Source organism: Mercurialis annua, linkage group LG8, assembly GCF_937616625.2.
Source record: "Mercurialis annua linkage group LG8, ddMerAnnu1.2, whole genome shotgun sequence".
Lineage (NCBI taxonomy): Eukaryota > Viridiplantae > Streptophyta > Magnoliopsida > Malpighiales > Euphorbiaceae > Mercurialis > Mercurialis annua.
This window is the reverse complement of record NC_065577.1, coordinates 38,247,876-38,265,455: the sequence shown is the minus strand read 5'-3', so window position 1 is coordinate 38,265,455 and position 17,580 is coordinate 38,247,876. Positions and strand designations below refer to the sequence as shown.

The window sequence follows — 17,580 nt, the reverse complement described above, 5'->3', positions numbered from 1 at the left end:
TTGTCGAACCGAGTATTCTTGATGTTCGATTACTCAACAAGACAGTTGGCTTGAGTACCTCGAATTCAAACTTGACTCAATTAGCAACAAATGCATTTTCAAAAATTTTCTGAGTCAATCTCGAGTAGCTCTGTTACACTTTCTAGACAATATGTTTGAATTCAGATAAAACTGCTAAGAAATTTGTGAGAGAAGTCTAGTCTGATTAAATTCATAAACATAAATAATAAAGCACAACATGATCAACATTATGACCACCAAAAACTGAGATTCATCTCATCTTGCAAACAAGAAGCATTCATCCCAATTCCATTGATAGAAGGCACCAAACTCATACCAATTTTATTAAGAACACATGATTAAAACTAGAAACAGAAAGAATTGCATCAAGTGCTTGCATTTACCATGTACAAAATACACATATATAGCTTCAGGTAAATGAAATTACCTAACTTAGCATGAGAAGAATTATTGCTCGTAGCATGATCCTGGACCAACCGGAGGTCGCCGCGCGTAGAAATTGGAGACCGGAGCAGCTGCAACTCCACGCCTGTTCAATAGGCATCTAAAGTAGTGAAAGCGAGGTAAAGCTGTTTCAGTACTGTTGGCCTCTCTTCTGCTCCACAAGCGCTCTGTGGCGGAACCAAATGCAAAGCAATATATGTTAATGCCAACAAGAATTACAAGAACATGCATGTTTTACCTACATGATTTTGTCGTGTTATCGATTTCGGATGATTTTTTCAATTGATATCCAGTAAATTATACAGCATTTTACTTACTTTTTTTATGTCTTGCATGGTCTTTTTTATTTTACCAAGACAAGTGTTTTTTTTTATCAACCACTGATGATTAACCAAGTTAAATGGGTAGCTGAAATCTAAATGTGATAAAATAGTCAAACTACCCTCGCATTTTCCATCACCCTCCCCTAATTCATGACATACTTGTCGCGACTAAACTTGAATCCGGACTGTTATAAGTAATACTAGAGCCGACTCGAGTGCTATAAAGCAGAGCCGAACTTGGAGGGGAAGGAGGTGGTGGTGAACCACAATACCCAAGATGCAAACTCAGTTCCACCGGAGGTGCGACCTGAACTGAGTTCAATCGCGTCAATAACATCATAAATAAAGGGGATTGTATACAGCCTCTTTAAGTTGTTTAAAATTCAATCACCAAATTAACTTGAGTTAACCATTTCAAGTTGATGGCTGGGACCTGAAAATTTAATTGGACGAGTTGGATTCTAAACATTTTAATTCAAACAAACCATCTTTGTATTTTTTTTTTGATGAATAACCATCTTTATATTTATCATGTGGGTTTTTACAAAAAAACAAAAACAGCAATTTTTAGCAAAATTTGAAGGCATTTACGTCGTAAAAGAAACATCAAAATATAGGATTGGAGAAGTTTCCATGCAACATAGCTTACAAATATTTGTCTTACTCATTCTGATAACGTTCTTTTAGTTTCAGCAGATAGTGTGGTAAGAGATCACACTAAGGCATATTAAGCAACTGTGCAAGAATCGAAAATGATATTGTATGTCGAATTAAATGCTTACCTGCAGCTGCAGCTGCTCGAGGCCATATTGTCTGCTGAACAACAGAGGTATCAGCTGTCTCAGCCCACATGCAAACTTCTCCTCCAAGCACAAGCTCTTGCTCAGAAGCATTTTCTATTCCTTCCAGTGGCTCAGCATTGTAAACTTCGTACCAAGGGACGTCTAGATGATCAAGATACCAATACCCTTGATTGCTGAATATGCATCGGAAACCTTTTGCAACAGCTTTTGCACAAACCCCACCGACCAACCTGTAGCATCATGCAAGAATGTCATGTTTCAGAGACTGAAAGTGTTAAGAAATTTTAGCTTGATCAAGTATGCATGAAGCTATATAGTATGAAAATGCTGAAACGGAAAATACTGAAATAGAAAAAAACGAAACTGTGTTTTCTTCAAGAACAGGTTGTATTTAGAGAGTTTTGGAGTTTCATAAGTGTTCCCGAAAACGGAATTGAAAGGCCAATATGTAAGACCGAGAAGTCTATGTGCAATATAGGCATGAAGTATAGAAGCACAACTCACCAATTGTGCACTATCGTACTTGGATGAAGGTGTGATGGAAATGAAAGAAATGTTTCTTCCCTGAGATGAAAAGAAAAATATCAGATATCCATAGAGAAATATGTTTAAAAATTTGAACACATAATATCAAATATTTTAAGAACCAAACTAGTCATCAATCCGGATAACCTGGAGACTACAGATATAGGACTTAAATATCAGTTTTCCCTCCGAACAGAATATAATTTTAACAGTACATTAATCAAAAACTTATTAATTATCATGAATTTGCTCCATAACCCAGCGCATGTATCCCTGATCCCGCTTGTCAAATTAATACAGATTGATGAGTTTCTGAAAAATTTGATAATAAAAGTAATTGATGTGCCAAGTGACTAGAGCATGCAAGTTCATGGGGCAAAATTTGTAACAGATAGGAATATACCAGTTGACAGGAGTCCAGCCTTTTGAAATTGCTATCTCTTGAGCTCTAGTTACAAAATGTTGATATGCATCCTTAGTAGTAAAGTTCTGATCTTGAAGCCTATAGTTAGATCAGGGAAAATTACTAAAAATTAATTTCCCTTACTTTATAACTCTAGTTTTAATCGGAAACTGAAAAATTCAATAGTAGACATTTAACTAAAGCATGTTAGACATGCATTCCATATCCTGCAACTGTGATTTTTTGGAAAGATGAAACGAAGATCATCAAATGCCTAAATATACATGTCACTGTGATTGTGCAAAAACCTAATCAAAAAAACCATTAGGATGATTCAAGTTACGTACCATTGCTTCACATGTGGAGTAGATTTCCAGCAATCTGTCAAATATAGAACCCATTTCTATCACAACATTTTACCATAAGTGCATAAAGAGTGTACTCATACTATCACATTCATATAGTAAAACAAAAGATAATTTTCAAATTCACTACAAGTTGACCATGAGTCAAACATGAAGGTCCTCAGCTTTGTTTTTGGCTTCATTAAAGTCCAGAGATTCTCTTTGGACTATGAAAGTGTCTAATTCTGAGATAGAAAATGTGTTTTTGAGCAAAAATGAAAAAGCAATTTTACCTTTCATCTTTACATTGCACGGAAAATTTTCGAGTCTTCCGTGGCATTTGTTACCATTTCCTAAAACGCTTCTGAAATTCCGAAGTTTCATATATATAACCTATTCTAGAAAAGAAATTGTTTCATTGTCTCTAGTTTCAGAATTTCAGCTTAAATTAAGTATTACAGCTAAAATTACAGCAATGCAATAGTATGCCAATTGTTGTGAGTCTTGACTCTAATTGCAGTAAGCATTGCAGTAGAGTCTGCAAGACGGAATGTTTTGCCTTCTCTAGTTGTTTAACATATCACATAATCACTTTTCTTTTAATATATAATCATGCCACTTGTTTTGTTGATTATAAAGATAGCAAACACTCAATTTTCCACAATAAACCAACACAAACTGACCTGTGTTAACCTCATCGCCACCCAAGTGGAAGAGCTCAAAAGGAAAGATTTTTCTCATGTCTGCAAGACAAAAATTACAAGTAATAATCAGAAGAAAAAGAGTGGAATAATAATGAGAGTACATTTTCAGTAAGTCAAGCTGAAGGCCTAACAACTACACCCATGATTAAAAACTCTGAACTTGGGTCACTGAAAATAACATACGAACTCATTCATACTGTATTTATCTGTCAACTTGATACGTGCAGAATCTATGAATTAAGCATCAAACCAAAATCTTATTTTCTACATTAATACATATTTTAAAAGTAATACTAGTGACACCGAGAACATTAAGTTTGACATCGGCATAAACTAACCTTAACAAGCAGCAGGTTTAAAAAAAAAACTAAAAACATCTTACCTGAGAGAATGCCAGATATCACGTCAAAAGTGAAATTTTTTGAAACATCGAGCGGCTCTTTACAGGAAGTGGACGGCCAAAGATCAGGATATCCGGCTCCCCTGCACAGAAGAACACCACAAGAGTAAGGAATTTCATATAATGAAGAGTTACATGGACCACCATTTGTATACTCTGCATAACTAGTCGTTTATGCTGTGAAGTACTAAAAGTTTATGCATCAGGTCAGTTTTGCTCGAGTTCTAGAAGTTCCTCGTGTTCCTTAAGTTTTAGGCAGGTAGTCCTCTAGCAAAAATAATTTTACCAAAGGAGCCAATTTAAGTTCCTGATGTATAGACCAAGTTTGCACAAGATATAACACATGAAAGAAATAAAATTTTCTTCTTCGTTTTAGATTCCTTCTAAAGCTTCATGTTTAAAAAGAATACTATATGCCAAATCTCAGCTTAACTAAATGCATTTATGAAGAAGAAAATTTGAAATTACACTGTTTGAATTTACAGTACTGTAGCAAATATAGAATGCAAGTGGTGTCTTACCATGATTCTGCATGCCCAGGGACATCTATTTCTGCCAAGACATTGATGCCTGCCATAAGTGCATACAAACAATTTAGTTTTGAAAGTCATTCTACAGATCATATATTATTTCATGACCCAATCACTTAAATTTATTTTTGACTTTAATCTGCAGCTCTGCTTTTCTAGTAAATAATTAAACAATTAAAAAGAGTTCAGATATAGAAACTAATATTTGTTTTTATAAAGTTGCAAGGAACCATGATGATGAGGCTCACCTCTTATTTTGGCAAAGCTGCATATCGATACATGGACATAGGAAAAAAAACAGATGTTAGCCTACTCAAAGTAATGAAGCATAACATGCAACAAACATGAATAGAAGGCCTTATATATATAAACATAAATATATATGTATATATATATATATATATATATAGAGAGAGAGAGAGAGAGGAGCAATTTATATTTTCTACATACTTATAGCAATCAGAATGAATCTTACTTTACAATATCATAAGCATCCTCCACCGTGTATCGCTCCCACTTTGAATATGATCCTTGCCACAACTTTGGATACGTTGGTACTTCTAAAGGAAATGATTGCTCATCTATAATGTGCCAATGAAGGACATTCTACTGAATGTAAATTCCAATATCAGAATTGTATGACAAATAGTAAGATAATAAAAAAGACAGTGTAACAAATAAGTGCATGCCTAACTAAATTAAATTGGTAATTTACAAAGATTTTAAATGTATAGCATATCTTACAAGTTTGGCATATGTCATTGATTCAATTATCTGCTTAATAACATCAATTGGTAAGTAATGCCTCGATGTATCTGTAAAATTATGTAGATAACATTTCAGGACGAATTATATTAGAAGATTTTAATTTCTTTCCCTAGATAAAAGTGAGGCTTACCAAGTAGAAGCCCTCGATATGCAAATCTTGGTTTGTCTTGGATGTACCATGGTGCCTTGTGGATTTGGACAGATTTGGTTCCATAATCAAAAGTACATAATTGGCTGAATGTCTGGAAAATCACATAAAAGAAGATCGACTAAGAAAAGGAGAATTCACACAGCTAAAACCACTGCAAGTTCATCAATCTTTTAGCTTAGCATCTATACTTAAAAAGGAAGCACATAATGTATTCATTCATAGACATATTCAAGTAGATACATACCAAAAACGGATGCAGCATTTTTATAGTTTAACATCCAAATAAAGAAAAGCTAACTGGCCTCTATACTCTAAGCACAAGAAGCAAGTTCTTGCTCAGAAACATGGATTTATGACCAGCAATTTATTTCCAAAAAGGCAGGTGCTTATGACTAATTGAATTTGACACTCATGAGAGAAGAAAAAATACACTTCATACAAGTGACACCCTAGCATCGAGGGTATCACTTATATGAAGTGTATTTTTTAAACTTAGGCATCGTTGCACTAGCATGAAAACTATCAGGGCCTTTCAGTTTCCAGAGACTACAAGTTAGTCCATTTACTCCATAAAGTAATCAAATACAAATCTTTCAGTAGCCATTTTATATCTCCCATTTCATCCCATGCTTCAGCAAATGTACAACATGACTTTTTAAAACTCTTCGTTTAAAAAAAAAAAGTGTTCATTGGTTATAGAAACCAAATTGACATCAAGAAAACAAGTTATCACGACTTCGAGGATGGCCATTTTAATTCAAGAGTTCTTCAGACCATGATATCGGACCTGCATACAAAACAATCCACACATGCAATCCAACATATAAAATTTTAGTCAAATTGAATAAGCTACATCTTTTCTATATCTAATCTATTACGGAGCACCAAGGTCAATCTCAGTAACTGCAAACATATAATCTAATTTTGAATGCAAATGCTTTGTGACAAATTCACATTAATCATAAATACCTCCAATCCCCGCAATGCACCATAGATAGTATTTGCCTACAAAAGAGGGAAAAAGAATATTATTTGCCTGAAACAAAGTCAATAGCCACACTCCATGAATGAAAGCATAAACAACTTTAGTGAAAAGGTATGATCACACTTATAGCTTATCACTGAACTAACATGTTAGACATAGTCCAAACTTTCTCCTAATACAATTTGTAGAATCAATCTAGCAAAAAGTCAACACAAAAACAAATATTTCTATGAGGCCAAATATTTCTATGAGGCCAAATATTTCAGATGCACCATCAATTAAACAATCAATACAAACACACAGCTTCATGTAAATCTAATCATAAAAATAACCCACAAATCTCAAATCTTAAAACTTTTTACCTCAATTGTAGCCTCTCCAATAATAGACTGCCCATCCTTCTTATCCACAAACAAACTATAACTCTCATCAACTCCAAGATGAAGCTGCAAAAACACAAAAACACAAACAAAAAAGTCAAAATTGTCACTTTTTTTTCTTAACAGATACACTCCCCGAGCCGAAACTCATGATCACCGTCAACCCCCAAAATGTGATCATCCGCAAGGCCACATAACCGACAAATGCGGACTATAATGGCCAGCAGCCCCTCCATTTTTACCCGGGGTTCGAACCCGTGATCAAAATTCTGACTTAACCCAATTAAAATTCAAACAAAATTCAACAAACCCACCTCATCACTATCAGAAAAAACGACAATCTTCAAATGGGTAACATCAAAATCAGGTCTTTTAAACCGAAACAAATCAAAAACCGAACTGGAACCACCACTATGCTTAAAGATAATCTTTTTATATCTCTCAAACGCATCTTTAACAATAGTAGAGCTCGATTTAGAATCAAGAGTCAAAGAAAGTGAAGGGTCAACGGAGAGAGTGAGATTCCCAGAAGTGAATTGGGATGGAAGTGGCCAAATGTAAGTTAAAGAATCAAAATCAAGAACATTTTTAGTATTATTGAGTTGAAATGAGGGGTTTATGTGGAGTAATATTAGAATTGTGAGTATTGTTACAGATTTCAGTGTGGTTTGTGACATTGTTATGAGAGAATTTGAGTATGGTTGGTAAGTGAAGTGATTGAATGATTGAATTATATACGGTGAAATGAAATTGAATTAAGAAAAAAAAAAATTGAATTGAATTGAGTCTGTTTTTACCGTTGGGTAGATGCTTCTTATTTTGTGTTTAAAAGAACAAGATGCTTCCTTGTTCGCTTTCATGGTAATAAAAAATATGTTAAAACGTTGCCGTTTTATCTATAGTTATTCCACCACACCACTATTCATTATTTTCCTGTTTTTTATTTACCCTGCCAGAAGAAGAGAGAAATGTATGATTTCATGCACTTTTATTAGTTCATTAATTTTTAGGTTTGGTTTAAAATTATATGATATTTTTTATTATTAGCGCCTCTAACTTTTTTTTAATCTTTAATTATTTTTTTAATTAATTGGGTTCTTAAATTTATATTTTTTTCAACAGTTTAATCCTTAAACTTCTACTTTTTTCAATAATTGGGTCCTTCTCCAATCCATTAAAATGACTCAACTGACCAAAAAATATATATATTCTCACTAAAGAAGGAAAAATTAAAAATAAAAATAATCAAAAGTTATAGTTTTAGGTAATTTTTATTTGCATATAAAATTATAATGTTTTTTGTTTTTTAATATAATATTTAAAATTTAAAATAAAAAAATCAATCTTTAATTTCTTTTACAAGTAAAAGTCTTTTTCTTTTATTTTACGATCTACAATTATTATCAGGTGTTGTTTCAGTCAATAAAAACGACCATAACAACATCATCAAGTAAATTAAAATATATTAGTGTTAAAAACTACAAAAAATATATAAAATTGGATTTTTTCTGCTAAGTTTAAAAGTTTTGTTTAAATCACCATAAACGTAAAATTGTTGAAAATTTATATGGAAATAATCCTTCATTTTTCTTTTAATGTTTAAAAAATGGATATACTTTTGAAGTATAAAATACATAATATTCAAGAAAGCGGTTAAAAATTACAAAAATTAATGGTCGGCCGAAATAATAAGTTCCACCAGCTTGAGCACAAGTACTTAACTTTTAAAGTCTGTTTGCTTGATTATTCCTCAATAATAATAATAATAATAAATATTGATAATAATAATAAAATAATATTTATTTTTGTTGTTAGAATCATGCATTGGGCCAATGAACAACTTCTCTAATGCGGTAGATAAGCCCAATATCCTAGCCAAATCCACTAATGGGCTTGAATGAGGTTTACCTGTATCTATTAGCCACAATGGGCTACTGGTTTCATTGGATCCACATTCTCAAAATTGGGTTTAATTCAAATAAATCTCACGATTTTATAAAATGTGTTGCTAATTAAAATATTTGCAATAGACCAAGTTTATGTACTTATGATAATTAAATGTGCTTTTTTTCCTTGAATAATTAATTAAATAAATTAGATAATGATATGACTACTATATTTTTATGATTTTAAATATAATTGAAAAATAATTCATGTTAAGAAAAAAGAGTACTATAAATTGCTTGTGTGGCCAAGATGTCATTGTCTAGAACTAGGAGATATTGTTCAAAAATTAAATAAATAAATAAAATAATGTGTACATGTTTGTGTAAATTAATTTAATTTAACAACAAAAACAGGGGGTATCCATTTAAAGATACAATCATTCTACAAATATATTAGTTATATTGAATGTCCAAAATAAATATAAGTGACCCTACCGAAAATGAACTTATCTATAACTTTTCTTGTATAAAATCCTCACCTCTAGAGTTGTGGATTCTTGGAATTCAGCCAAAATTGGCTACTATACAATGAAAAGCTCTATTTTAATATAAAACAAATATTTATCATTTATTTATACTCCTGATATAAGCGTTACAAATAAGTATGCTTAATTCCTCCAACAAATGTTTTTTAAATTATAAAAATATCAATAAAAAATTAATAAATATATTTTATTATTTAAATTATATTTGGTTGCATATAAAATATTCTGATATTTTTTTGACAATTAAAAAAATATGCATTTGTGAGAATTTGAACTCGCGACTTGACAATTTGATGCTTATTGTTTATATAATGTGAATTATAATTCATTGGTTATCGGATATAAACTTTCTTTTTGATAATTAGAAGGTGGGGAGCGCTTGTGTGAAGAATCAATCCTATGCTCTAACAGATTGTTGTCTAACATTTATACCGTCTGGGTTATAACTCATTGGTTATCGGATATAAAATTAACAAATGGTCCCACAAATCCTAGTTGCTTACACCATCCACGTAAGCATCCCACAAATATGTCAATCGCTTTCTCTAATTGTCATCATAAATCCACCATCACACCTAACTTGTGTGGTCAAGGTCATGAGAAAGTTTTTTACTACCATCATCATATCTTCAACTATTGTTTTTCCTAATTTTATATTATTTAGTTTTAAAAAATAAAAAATATTTTGTTATCAAAGGTATTTTCTTGACCTTTCACTATTAACAAATAAAAAATTTGATAAATGAACTAAAAATAAGTTAGACAATCTTTTTTTCAACAATGTAATCTTTAAGTCTGAATTTTAAATACTTTTTAGTTGTCTTTATGAAATCAAAATACTTTATAGTAAAATAATATATGAAATCAATCAATTCAAATAAAATCTTTGATTATCTCATCTCCACACGAATACCAAACTCCTCCACGCATCCAGGCACGTGCTTACCCTTCAACCAATCACAACCATCCACGTACGCAACAAAACTTCCTCTTTTATATTTCCCCCTTTCCTTTCCCCCAACTCTCTGAAAAAGCTTCAACAACAGCTAGCCTCCATATATTTCACATTCCCAAAACACCCTCAGCGTCCCATCAAATTTTCAACTCCATACCCTTCAATGCAGCAAAACAAAAACACCACCATTTTTGCATAAAAACTCAGAGCTTTTCTTTAGCTAAGCGGAAACTGGCCCAATAATGGCACATGAGCACGAAGAAGAACTGTCTTTATTGTCTGTAAAAAACAATGGTGATCAGTCTTGGAGGTTAAATTTTGATGGGCATCAGTTATCTACAGAGTATAATAAAGAGAAACATTTGCCTCCCAATTTCCATAATTGTCTTGGGGTTTTACGTAATTTACCTTTACTTTTCTGTTTTTATAGTGATTTCCATTAGTGTGTCTAGTTTTTGTTTGATGCTTAGCTTGTTTTTTTGTGGGTTTGTATAAAGTATTGATCTTTTTGGGTTGTTTTAATGGAAATAATTTAGTTTAGCTTTTGTTTTTTTGGGTGTTGGTTATCTATTTTTGTTTTATTTTTATGAATATTGGGTATCTAGGTACCACGGACACGGATAATGGTGTTATTTTAAGGTTTTCTATGTAAAAAGATGAATTTTTGTGTCCGAAATGTCTAGTATCTGTATATGAAGTGTCCGTGCTACCTAGTTGGGTATTAATTGATCAATTCGTTGTTTCGTTGGCTAATTGATTTTAAATGTTTGCTTGTATAGTTGATAAATGTGGATGATGGTTGTTTGCTATAGTTTCTGTAAGAGGAATGTTTTAATGGATATTTAATTTTTTAGCTATTTTAGTAAGATTTTAGTATAAAACACTACTAGTTCTTTGTCGTGTTTACTAGTTTTTTTTTAGTTTGGTAGTGTGTATTTTTGGTTGGATTTTACTTGGTCTTAGTTTTAGTTTTCTTGATTGACTAAGAGGGAAAATGTGTTGTTCTTGTTATTTACTTATAGTAGTTTATCATTTTGTAGCCTAAAAAGGGTAATGGCATGCTTGAAATGCACTAGCTCTTTGATAGCTGAGTTAAAAATGACATGCTTAGCTGAGTTACAACTCTTTTGTGTTTTTTATGATTTAGGTCCAGAAGATGATGTTGCAGAATACTATCAGCAGCAGGTGGAAATGCTCGAGGGATTTACGGAAATGGACGCCTTGGCTGAGCGTGGCTTTATTCCTGGAATGTCGAAGGTGTTTGGCATTATCTTTCTGTCTCTTTTGAAACACAGTTGACATAAGCTCTCTGTTCCTGAAGCTAAATTTTTGTTGTTATGACTGCAGGAGGAGCAAGAACATTTAGCGAGAAGTGAGACCTTTGCGATTCGAATATCAAATATTGCTAATATGGTTCTTTTTGTTGCTAAGGTGTATGCATCTGTCAGAAGTGGTTCATTGGCCATTATAGCTTCCACTTTGGACTCTTTGCTTGACCTTTTATCCGGTTTCATCCTATGGTTCACTGCATTCACAATGCAAACACCTAGTCCTTATCAATATCCTATTGGAAAGAAGCGCATGCAGCCATTGGTTAGTCTTGTATCTACTTGTCTAGAAACATTGGTCATTTTATTTATTTTGGCATATTTTTCTTATATTACACGAACCAGTGCTCAGAACTTGTTATTGGATCACTTATCATATTACTTACTTGTTTTGGAATGTGTCATTCATTGTTTATCAACATATTTATCAGGAAACTAACATGATATGATACTAGTGCAGAAACTTTGGTCATTATATTTATTTTGGCATATTTCTCTTATAAATCACGAATCAATGCTTATAACTTGTTATAGAATCACATATCATGTCGCCCATTACTTTTGGAATTGTCATTCATTGTTTATCACCATATTTTATCAGAAAAGTAACAATGATACTAGTCTCGAAACTTTGGTCATTTCATTTATTTTGTCATATATCTCTTATTAATCATGAATCAATGCCCTCAGAACTTGTTATTGAATCACATATCATGTCACCCATTTCTTTTGGATTGTGTCATTATGTCATATTTTATCAGAAAAGTGACATGACACAAAAAAATTGACTTATAATGTCAATAGGACGTTAGATTCGAGCGTATGGCAAGTAAAAAAGAATATATTGTGTATCATACTTTATTTTATTCCTTATAACAGTGAAGGGCAAGAAGTTGCTGGTTAGACATGATTTGATAATGCTGCATGGTAATGTCGCATATGGCTGTCAGGCAAAGAATATTTTGTCATATCAATACTTCTTCAACTGTGATGCCAATTCCTTTTGATTTTTCTCTGCTTTACCATATTGCTATTTCTTTTTCATTTCTTTAACGGATAAGATCTTGCATTGACACTAAGATATGGGACTAGATTTCGTAATGTTGTTTTCTTGAAAAGCACAAATCTAAATAAGTAAATGTTGTTGACTCTTAAGATATGGACTTGATTTCATGGTGTTGTTTGAGATGCGCAAAGTAAAGTATTATAAATTTAGGTCTTTCCAGGATTTCATATAGAAATTTTGTGTTTATTAGTAGTATCTACGAATTTTCTCTGCACTTCTCATAGAAATTCTGTCTGTTGAATACATGGATGCCTATTTTTTTTCTTTGTTGTGCTATACATTCCTTAAGTACCATTTAAGCTCAACACCATAACCTGTGAGTTATATGTACAGGGAATTCTTGTTTTTGCCTCTGTTATGGCAACTCTGGGACTTCAGATAATCTTGGAATCATTGCGTGCATTGTTATATGATGTAAGTGGACCCGAATCTAGTGAACAAGTCTTTTTTCCATCGATGAATATTCCATTTTATTAAATATAAGATAAAAAAAATTCCCGGATGTACGTGAAAGGATATCCATGCCTGACATATGGACTACTGCTCTTTCCAGGATAGTCAATTTGATTTGACAAAAGAGCAAGAACGTTGGGTCGTGGGCATAATGCTTTCTGTCACTTTGGTAAAACTTCTTCTGATGGTTTATTGCCGCACCTTCACTAATGAGATTGTCAAAGCTTACGCCCAGGATCACTTTTTCGATGTTATTACAAACATTATTGGCCTAATTGCTGCACTCCTTGCTAGCTACATGGAAGGATGGATGGATCCCGTTGGGGCAATAATTGTAAGGAAAATTGCCTTCTTCCTCTTTCTGTCTCCTTATTGTTTTTCCATTCATTGCATTGATAGATATGAATATTTGTGTGGTAATCGTAATCATGGACCATTGCTTTTAAATAAGTGAAGTTTACAAGATTTAAAGCTGAGAATTGGCTACAAAGCATAATTGGTTGGCTACAATTGATAAAATTATCATTGATATGTGCCGAACTTGTCTAGACTTCATATTTTCTTTTGAAAAAAGAAAAGTTCATATTGCTGCAATTTGCTAGCGTATTAGACACTGACATATAGACTGAAATGGAAAATGAATGACAATGTGAATGAGTTCATGTATTACAGCTCTTCGGAATTTGGGGCAGCATGTTTTGTTTGCATTATGAAGCTGAAATTGAGATGTTAAGTTTCTTGAAAGCTTGTCAAGTCTTATGTTTGATGTCTTCATTTTGAAAATGAAAATTCTTCTGAAACTCCATATTTATATTACGTTTTTTGTAAAACATATCATATAGTCACTTACCATTTCCACGTTTCTCGATTCTGTTTTTCTTTTGCTTCTGTACTACATAGATGAGATGTTTAATTTTGAAGGCCGAATGAATAAATTTTGCAAATCTTTCCTTTTTAGCTGATTCATTATGATAAGCCTTCTATCTTAACATTAATGTTTGATATTCCTTCAGCTGGCCCTTTACACCATTCGCACATGGTCGATGACAGTGTTAGAAAATGTGAATTCTCTTGTCGGAAAATCAGCTACTCCAGACTATCTGAAAAAACTCACATACCTTTGTTGGAACCATCACAAGGCGGTTCGACACATCGATACAGTTCGAGCTTACACCTTCGGATCTCACTACTTCGTGGAAGTTGACATTGTTCTACCCGCTAGCATGCCCTTGCAAGAGGCTCATGATATCGGAGAATCCTTACAGGAGAAGCTAGAGCTGCTGCCGGAGATTGAGCGAGCTTTTGTTCATCTTGATTATGAGTACACACACAAGCCTGAGCATGCGCAGTCCTAAGCATAGTAAGAAGTAAAATTTAATATGTTTTTTGCTATGTTCTTTTGGTTTTCTTCCGAGTAGCTTAGGCTGTACGTAAGCAAGTTGATTGAAAATTATCATATGCAGATGATTGTTGATTGTAAATTTCACTAATGCTCAGTTCAAAATTTAGTATTGGTGGCATGTATGGACTAGGAAAGACCGAAAGAGGATTTGAGAAACATAGTAAAGTGAGTCTGGCACCATATCTAGGAGTTAAAATTAGTATGAGCAAAGGGTCAATCCGATCCTTACACTTGTAATTTGGAATCAAATTACTCACTCTTAGCTATTTTGATCACTTAAGGACAACACTCCTCGTTTTTAGAATAAATAAGGATAAAACTGTATAATGTATACACATTCAGGAACAAGAATGATCCAATTTTGTCCTTAATTGATCTAAATATACAAAATATTGTTCTTAATTGATTATAATGATTGAATAAGAGTTATATATCTCGATTCACAAGTTTATGGATCGAGATGACATTTACTCAAGTTAGTATAATATATTTTTGGTTTAATGTTTAGGAACGAAGGTTCATTTCGGCCGTCCAACTTGTGATAAAAGATCAGAAAGTGTTTAAGTTTGAAATTGTGAATTTGACATAACATGACATCAATCTTGATGATCAAAGTGTGTTTTCTTATGCCAACTTGAATGGTTCATAATAAACCTTGATTGTAATGTTCAATGTGATACAGCAGTAAGTATTGTTTCAGAACTGAGAAAGGAATAGAAATTGGCGCCAATCTATTTTACTCATCCCTATACAAAATGGTAAAACAAGAGTCGAAATGATGTGATTGCATCGAATCGAGCCAATTTGTAAGTTACTCGAAATTCATTCAAAATTGATTCGATATTAAACGACCCAAGTTTGAGTTTCAACTATTCGAATCAATTGTCCAATAGAGTTCAAACGTTAATATATTTGCCTTATTAAGCTCGCAAACGTAATAAAAGTTTGGTTAATTTATTTTTTATTATTTGAAAGTATTTATTCATAGTAATATTTTACTATACAAATTTAAATTTATTTTTATGTATTTATTAATTTTGAATCGATTTTTGAATTTTAAATATTAGAATTTATCTGAGTTTAATCTTTATCATATATCTAGTTTACTAGAAAAAACCTATCCACTTTTTTCTTCTTCGGCTGACATTAATAGTTTAATTTTTCCGTTGGCAGTGACTATCTATTTTTCAATATTACTATAATTTCATAAAATTTAATACATAGCAATTTGTTTTTCATTTTTGTTCTTGATGGATTAAAATCCATTGATGAAGTGCATATCAAATTCAAATTATCACAAACTAATAATCAAAGATAGAAAACCATTCAACAATAAAGATGAAATCATTTATGGGTTATAGTATATTTTTAATGTTGTTTTCTTTATTGTTTTTTTGTCCTTTTTTGCGTGAAAGGTTTGTCGTTATTTTTTTTATTATAAAAAGTCCATTCTTGTGAAATGGTGGTTGAATCAAATGTTATGGATGTAGTTTTTGATATCAAAATTTAATTTGCAGGTGTTAAAAAAATTTGATCAACAAATATACTCTATTGCAAAACGGTTGATAATTAAGATTAGTTTTCATAGTAAACTACGAATAAAATATTACATATTAGCGTATATTGTCTATTCCATATTAAGTCATCAGATCTAGATTTTCAATTTTTTCAATTTTTTTTCTTCAGATATGACTATTTCAAATTCGACTTAATAATGATCATTTTAAATGGATCTGTAATATTTTTTTTTTAAACTATAGTCAATTATTAGTAAGCTTGGGCGTCCTTGACATGATAATGACATTAGCCTCCGGCCGGTCCACCGTCCACGGGACAGCTACTCTATCCTCCATTTATAAGATCATCCATGCCTTATGCCATTAACGAAATCACGCAACCACATTAGTAGTATTATGCAATGCGTACACGAAATAGCTTCTTTTAAATGATTTTAAAAAAAAGTGCAAAGTCGCACATTATTTTTAATGCCGACTAATTTCAGTTCAAGTTGACTAAATTAAAAATTATATCCCTATATTGGTCCATTAATTTTATTAATTATCCATATCCAAATTGTAATGTGTCTAGTTCGATATAAGTTGCTTATGTTGATTTAATTAACTAGTCTGAGTAGAAAAGTTTAAATTTAAATTTTGATATAATTGTACATGATTTGTGTTGTGCAATGTAGACACGAACTATCACCTGGTGAATTGTCATGCAAATAAGCGTAAAACAAAGTCGAGGAAAGCATTAAGCGTGGATATAGATACGAAATCATGATGTTTGCACCGGATAATGTCGCTCAATGATAAAGAAAAGAGTATCATTTTGTGCCGCCGAATCGACTGTGCCGCAATGTTCTCCTATCAAATTATGGGTATCACTTTGTGCCACAATTTCGGGAGGTGATAATTGGTGATTTTGTTGGACTTTTGTCGTTTGGGGGAAATGACTCAAAAAATTATTTAGGCACTGTCTTTTGATACTCTCCATTAGCTATCAAATATATGTGACAACGTCATATAATATAGGAGAAAGAAATGCATCTGCTACCTTAAACCGGAAAATGAAACATTTTAATTTGGTCCCCTGTACTTTTATAAAACTCTAATTTTGGACCCTATATTTTTTTTTATAACGAGGACTCACTCTATTGAGCCGAAACTCAATATCATTGTTAAATCCCGGGATGTGGGCCGCCCGCAAGCCCACATACCTGGTAATTCCGGATAATAATGGCCAGTAATCCAACCTCAACCACTCCATATTAAGAAGAGTTTTTTACATAAATCCCCTAAAAATGCTATGGTGTTTCACTTTTCCCTCACCATTTTGATTTTGGCAAAAATCTCTCAAAAAAAATAAAAAGTTTACAAAAATCCCTCATAACACAAAATAAAAAAAAATGAGACAATATTGTCCTTGATATTTGTCAACATTTCATTGGTCTATGTTTGAATCAATCAAATGATGACACGTGGCAAATGTGGATTTGGTTAGACAAACTAACCAACCGCCACCGACCAATTTTCGGTCCGACCGGCCGGACCACCGCGGTCAACGCCGGTCAACGGCCAGACCCCGCGGTCAACGGCGGTCAACCAACGGTCAACGGCAATCAACAATAGTGGTGAGATTTTAAAAGAATTAAATAAAAATAC

General features: G+C 32.5%; 2 protein-coding genes across 2 annotated transcripts; one reads left to right on the top strand and one right to left on the bottom strand.

Moving 5' to 3' along the window:
- Positions 1 to 276: 276 nt before the first annotated feature.
- LOC126661005 (beta-hexosaminidase 1) lies at positions 277 to 7,575 on the bottom strand. Its single transcript, XM_050354755.2, has 15 exons — positions 7,096 to 7,575; positions 6,764 to 6,847; positions 6,386 to 6,421; positions 5,396 to 5,507; positions 5,242 to 5,312; positions 4,973 to 5,103; positions 4,746 to 4,762; positions 4,489 to 4,537; positions 3,950 to 4,050; positions 3,547 to 3,606; positions 2,867 to 2,900; positions 2,520 to 2,618; positions 2,096 to 2,155; positions 1,571 to 1,821; positions 277 to 632 (listed from the first exon to the last, which is right to left on the bottom strand). Exons 1-15 carry the CDS (start codon positions 7,456 to 7,458, stop codon positions 469 to 471), a joined length of 1,632 nt encoding a protein of 543 aa, XP_050210712.1. The 5' UTR covers positions 7,459 to 7,575; the 3' UTR covers positions 277 to 468.
- A 2,648-nt stretch (positions 7,576 to 10,223) lies between these two features.
- LOC126661322 (metal tolerance protein 11) lies at positions 10,224 to 14,534 on the top strand. The gene is made up of 6 exons (XM_050355145.2): positions 10,224 to 10,566; positions 11,315 to 11,424; positions 11,515 to 11,760; positions 12,895 to 12,975; positions 13,115 to 13,348; positions 14,028 to 14,534. Exons 1-6 carry the CDS (start codon positions 10,410 to 10,412, stop codon positions 14,367 to 14,369), a joined length of 1,170 nt encoding a protein of 389 aa, XP_050211102.1. The 5' UTR covers positions 10,224 to 10,409; the 3' UTR covers positions 14,370 to 14,534.
- Positions 14,535 to 17,580: the final 3,046 nt, after the last annotated feature.